At 35.7% G+C, this 5,574-nt stretch overlaps 1 protein-coding gene across 1 annotated transcript; it reads right to left on the bottom strand.

The window, feature by feature from the left end:
* Positions 1-943: 943 nt before the first annotated feature.
* LOC145041484 (delta(24)-sterol reductase-like) lies at positions 944-4,185 on the bottom strand. Its single transcript, XM_078989586.1, has 3 exons — positions 3,986-4,185; positions 1,590-2,853; positions 944-1,511 (listed from the first exon to the last, which is right to left on the bottom strand). Exons 2-3 carry the CDS (start codon positions 2,835-2,837, stop codon positions 1,068-1,070), a joined length of 1,692 nt encoding a protein of 563 aa, XP_078845712.1. The 5' UTR covers positions 2,838-2,853; positions 3,986-4,185; the 3' UTR covers positions 944-1,067.
* Positions 4,186-5,574: the final 1,389 nt, after the last annotated feature.

Here is a 5,574-nt window from a genome sequence, read left to right as displayed (position 1 = left end):
GATGTACATTGATCATGTGGAATACTCACTTCTTGAAATGTGTGTAAATGATCAAATCCAAATCCAATAGTAAGAAACAAGTCCACAAAACAGAGATCGTAACCTCTATCCTTAAGAAAACATGATCGTTGGGTAATGGTGGATCCAAACAGATCTCAAAATTCAGGACAATATAAACAAGAAGTGGGTTCCCATACATCCAACCACATGTGTTCCTAAAAAGTGACTCATGGGTCGGTATTGATATCAACTTCTTTATTATGTCACTAGTTGTAATACCCATATATCAAAATGTTTGAGAATTTTTAATTTATAAAAAAATAAGAAAAATAATGAATTATTATGGAAATATTTTTTATCTTTTAAATTTAAACAATAGTTTAAATAAATAACTAATAAGTTTTAATTTTTGTAATTTTGAAATTAAAAGGTAAAATCATTAATAAATTTGATATCAATATATTACTACATTTATTACAATTATTATATTAAAATATTATATAAAATTTAATAAAACAGAAAAACTCATAGAATGTTACATGGAAAAAAAATCAAATTAACTACAAAATAACATTTAACAAATTAAATGAAAATATAACAAATGATAAAAAAAAAAAAAAAAAAAAAAAAAAAAAAAAAAAAACTTTCATTTATTTATAGCTACATTTAAATGTCAAGTGTGTCTAAAGATGTAATAGCAGAATAGGTTGTGATACTATCTGCTCTTAAAAAGTGCCTCATGTATAAACTAAAAAGCTTTACAACGTTAATATAAAATAGCTTCTCATTTATTTCAAGAAAAACAAAATTGATTTATTTCAACTTTCAAGGTTGCCTAATCTTGTTTTAATACCAATCCTTTCTTTCCAGGCTAATATCCAAAGGGACTGATTATGACTTATGACGTGACCAGTTTCCCAAAAACAAACACGAAAACCGATGATAATTAAGGTCCAAATCAAATAATGTTTCATGTTCTTAGTCTCTGCAAACAAACAATAATAATAATCAACAAGAAACCCAATCAACCGTGACACTAAATCCATACATCTAAACTACCAAACCAATCAATCTTCTTCAGCATAAGGAACTTCCACCTGAGCTTGCTCAGCTTCCTGAACCTCCTTCTCCGTCTTCCTCCCTTTCTTACACTTATAATAAACACTCATAAACGTCCCCACAGCTCCATACTTATTCCTACACTCTTCATAAAGCCCCGCTTCAAACATCCTCCAGAAATTCTTCTCATTCAGTTCAGACACCGCGTATTGTGGCTGAAACCCATGGTTCTCAATCAACCAATTTTCCATTCTCCGAACCGCATCCGCCCCATCAAACACCTCCCCCCTCAACACGGGTCCCGGTGCATAATACACACCGACATCCGTGTACATTTGCGCATACGCCGTGTCCCCTTGTCTCATCTCTTCATCAAACCCTGGCTCCGGGTACACCATCGTTTTCCATGGTAGGTTGAACAACCGGTGTGGACATAGCCATAGTGGATACACCTGTAAAAAAAAAATAACAGGTTATACTGCGTTTGACATGCATTGGATATCAGAGACTGACTGAGACAGATATTATACCTCCATTTCACGATCGACCCATTCTAAAGCATCGGGAACTTTGTAAAGAGGAACAAGCATATCTTGAATGACATGCATTTCATGATAATAGTTTCGAATAGCTTCACCTTGTGTAGCTTTAAGTAAAGAAACCTTTGGTGGCATCATCCACCCAAGCAAATACCTAAACCACCATTGATCACCAAACGGAAGAATAAGCTTCCCTTCCCAATACAAACACCGCGTATGTCTATGATAATACTCACGCGTCGGAATATACTCGACAAATTCCCCTTTTGTCAAAGCCGTTTGAGCATGTTGATAAAACCACGGTTTAAACCACCACCCGACACTATTTATCTTATTCCCTTTCGTCTTCGCCTCTTCTTTCGACGCGTACTTTCCCGTCATACAAACACCTTCATTCGCGTTGTAAATCATCGTTTCAACAAAATCAGGGGTACTTTCGTCATTATCTATCCCGAAAGGTGGTGCGAATGAGTCGATATAAGCTTGGCCGAGATCACGAATGTTTCCTCTCACGGGTTTGTAAGTTAGCTTCATGTATTCCTTGATCGGAATCAGTTTGATTTCGGCGGAAACGAGTAATCCGAGAGTTCCTTGGGACCACGGAATGGCATAGAAAAGATCGGAATACTCATTCTCTCGTGTAGCTCTAACAACACGTCCACCGGAAAGAACAATTTCATATGCCACTACGGTATCGGAAAAAAGCCCGTATAAATGCGAACTCCCCTCGATTCCATACCCGTTGATAAGCCCGCCAACTGTCAAATCGTCCAGCTCAGCAACGACCGCGAGCGCGAGGTTTAATGGGACCGTGGCCCGCGTGATTTGACCCATGTTGACCAAGGGTTCGCATTTTGCGATCATTCGTTCTTGGTCTATTTCTAGAATGTTCCGGAAGGCGGAAAGGTCAACTTCGAAATGGCGGGCGCGCTTGTAGTCAACGTTTCGCATTCCGACCGCGATCCAGGGCTTTCGGGCGGTGCATACGAGCCCGTCTTTCGATGGGTTTCGTTCTGCGAGACGTTTCACGACTTTTTTGACGTTTTCTTCGTGTTCTTTTTGGCGTTGTTTGTATGATTTCCATTCGGATCTTACGTCTCCAAGATAAGTGAGAAAGTATAAAGTGAAGGAGATTGGGAGAACAACAAAGATGACAATAATCCATCTGAATTGGACAAAATAGTCCACCCAAATTTTCTTTCGTTTTGGGCGTACCAATGGTGCTTCAAGATCTGCCATTTTTGGATATCGAGATCTGTATAAATAAAAAAGATCAGAAACATGTTGTAGAGAATAACAACATACTTTTTATCTGATTGCCTATAATGTGCATTTGCCTATAATGGTAAAAAGAGTAAAGTATGTTGCAATTATCATCCATCATAAATATAAGAAAATGACACACAACGCTCTGGGGTTCACTTACTTTTGTTTTCTGATTGGTTTCACTGGTTTACAGCAATTTTTTGGTTCAAATTTGTAGCCTACCACAATTATTACATTTTCATGGGGACCTTATGATAATACAAACAACACTGCCAGAAGTCTATAACATAATGAAGATATAAATATGATCCACATACATTACATTAATGACAAAAGTGGACCACAACAAAATTTGTTTAATAATGACAGAAAGTACTTGACATTATCATTATATCCTCTGTACCCACAATATATTATTGAAAGATACTTTAATTTAATGGTGATAAGGAGATATTATATACTAAAAACTCTTTAATTGCAACGGGTGTCTGTTAAAAAAATGGAATAAGAACACTAGTCTAGATACAGGTAAAAGTAATTATAGTTTTTACTTGTAAATATGATTAGTTCATGATTAATGTAATTATTCAAGGGAAGTTGTCTGTAATTTTGATGTAGATTAATATCAAGCATCCACTATTGCACATAGATCTACAGATCCATAGAAAGAACATATGAATCCAAAAACACTAATTATAAGCATTGTGCTCAAACGAACAAATTCGCTATAAAATGCCGATGCATGCAGCATAGATCTGCAAATCCTTGCAAGAAAATACCCAAAATCAAACTGTTTAAGCATATAGTTCTAAAACCCTTAAGAAACTCCGTGGTGCAGAAAACGATAAACCCTACCTCGAAAATAGTCAAACAGCATGCATAAACAATAAACCTTACTTCGAAAGTAATCAATCAAGATAGAATAAACAATAAACAAAATTCTGAGATTAAAGGAACTGGTCAAACCAGATAAAGCCATTAATCGAAGAAACACGTAATTGATATCGATAGATCTAAAGATCTTCAACTTTTTGAGTGTGCATGTGTGGAATCTTCAAGTGTAAAGCTTAAGCAACCCCATGTAGACAATTGAATAACAAATCAGAGAGAGAAAAGCTTACCAGAAGAATAAAAGGCAAATGCAGACAAGATCGGAGGCTTAAAGGATCGAACCTCCTGTGGATAGGATTCGTGAGGGAAAGGGGGAATAGCTTTCACTATCGAAGCAGAGTGAAGCAGGCGGCGTGGTTCATTGAACACGAACACTTGTACTTATAGCAATAGGAAAAGGGTGAGGAAAAAGGGAAGAAGGAAAAAAAGGGGTGTTTCACTATATTCCTCTAATAATTGCATCATGTCAGTGACCATATTGTAATATATTTTTTAGAATACAAAACTTTATAGTTTTATTCCTCCAACATATGACTAATAAACATTTTGGTCACATAAGGAATGTTTTGTTCGGGTACTTTGTCTTATTCTTAAACAACGCTTTTAACATGGCATCAAGAATTATATAAAACTCTTTCAAAAAAAAAAAAAAAAAAAAAAACATGACATCAAAGAAATAAAATATTTTAATCCATTGTAATTAAATAAAGGCAAAAAAAATTATCCATCCTATTTTAATAGTGGACAAACAAATACACCCTTAATAAATAGACCTTTATTTATAAATGACACAAGAATCTAATACGACACAGGAACAAATGAATCTTTCTTCCACCTTTGGTGTTGATCTTCAGCGGCAATTTCATCATGTTGGAATAGAAGATTTTAATGTTTTCTTGGAAGTATTCGATTTGTGGGAGGTGGATGTGTTTGTTAATCTATGAAATATCGATGATGACGTGGAGTGCGCAGGAAGTAGAGGGTGGGGCTAAGACGGGTTTTGACATCAGAGGTGAGGAGCCTTGAGCAGTGGTTGATGACTCATCGGGAGGTAGTGACTTCGGAAGTGGGTTTCCTAGTTTTGGAAGATGATGTGGAGATTATGGAGGGGAGAGAGAGTGTGTGAGGAGTTTAGGGCAGAGGGAGATGTAGCGTAGTAAGGCGGATGGGGAGACGGAGATGATTGTGGAAAGAAATGATATAATTTATTTGACGTGGTAATCATTTTTTCCTTTAACTCTTTTACCTTTAAAAGAATCTATCACTTTCATTGCAAACAAATAAAATATCGTATTATGAGTAAATTCTAAACTCATTTTTCATACTATATATATATATATATATATATATATATATATATATATATATATATATATATATATATATATATATATATATATATAATTGCAACAACGGTGAAGATTGATCAACGGAGGTCAGAGTGTATTTAGTGAAGATTGATCGATGGTGCCAGGATGTTTCTGACGGCGATGGAACTTTATAAATCGATTTATTTCGGTGCTCGTCGGATGTATATCCATCGTAGGGATGATAGTGTTTGTCGGGCGTGATGAAATAGGGAAGACCACCGTTGAATTTGTATTTGATGCTCAAACTGACCACCGCCTTCCTATAGTTCGCTTTAAAAAAATTCTCTCATCAATGATTCATCTTTCATAGAGAGGGATTTCGATCATGTAACATCCTGTTTCGAGAAGTTCTTATTTCAGGATTGTGGACAATAAATTGATCAAAATGGAGGCATTGGGCTTCAATGGAATGAAGTTTAGACTCTACTGGAGGTGTATGATGTTAGACA

The sequence above is a fragment of the Lactuca saligna genome, chromosome 4, assembly GCF_052625555.1.
Source record: "Lactuca saligna cultivar CGN05327 chromosome 4, ASM5262555v1, whole genome shotgun sequence".
NCBI lineage: Eukaryota > Viridiplantae > Streptophyta > Magnoliopsida > Asterales > Asteraceae > Lactuca > Lactuca saligna.
Note: the sequence above shows the minus strand (reverse complement) of the source record. Positions and strands in the feature narration are given on the sequence as shown.

Bases quoted from the DNA above. Each gene is read 5' to 3' on its own strand.
- LOC145041484 (XM_078989586.1), bottom strand. From the start codon at position 2,837: ATGGCAGATCTTGAAGCACCATTGGTACGCCCAAAACGAAAGAAAATT. The intron at 1,512-1,589 runs GTATAATATCTG...TTTTTTTTACAG, and splicing joins GGGTCGATCGTGAAATGGAG to GTGTATCCACTATGGCTATG.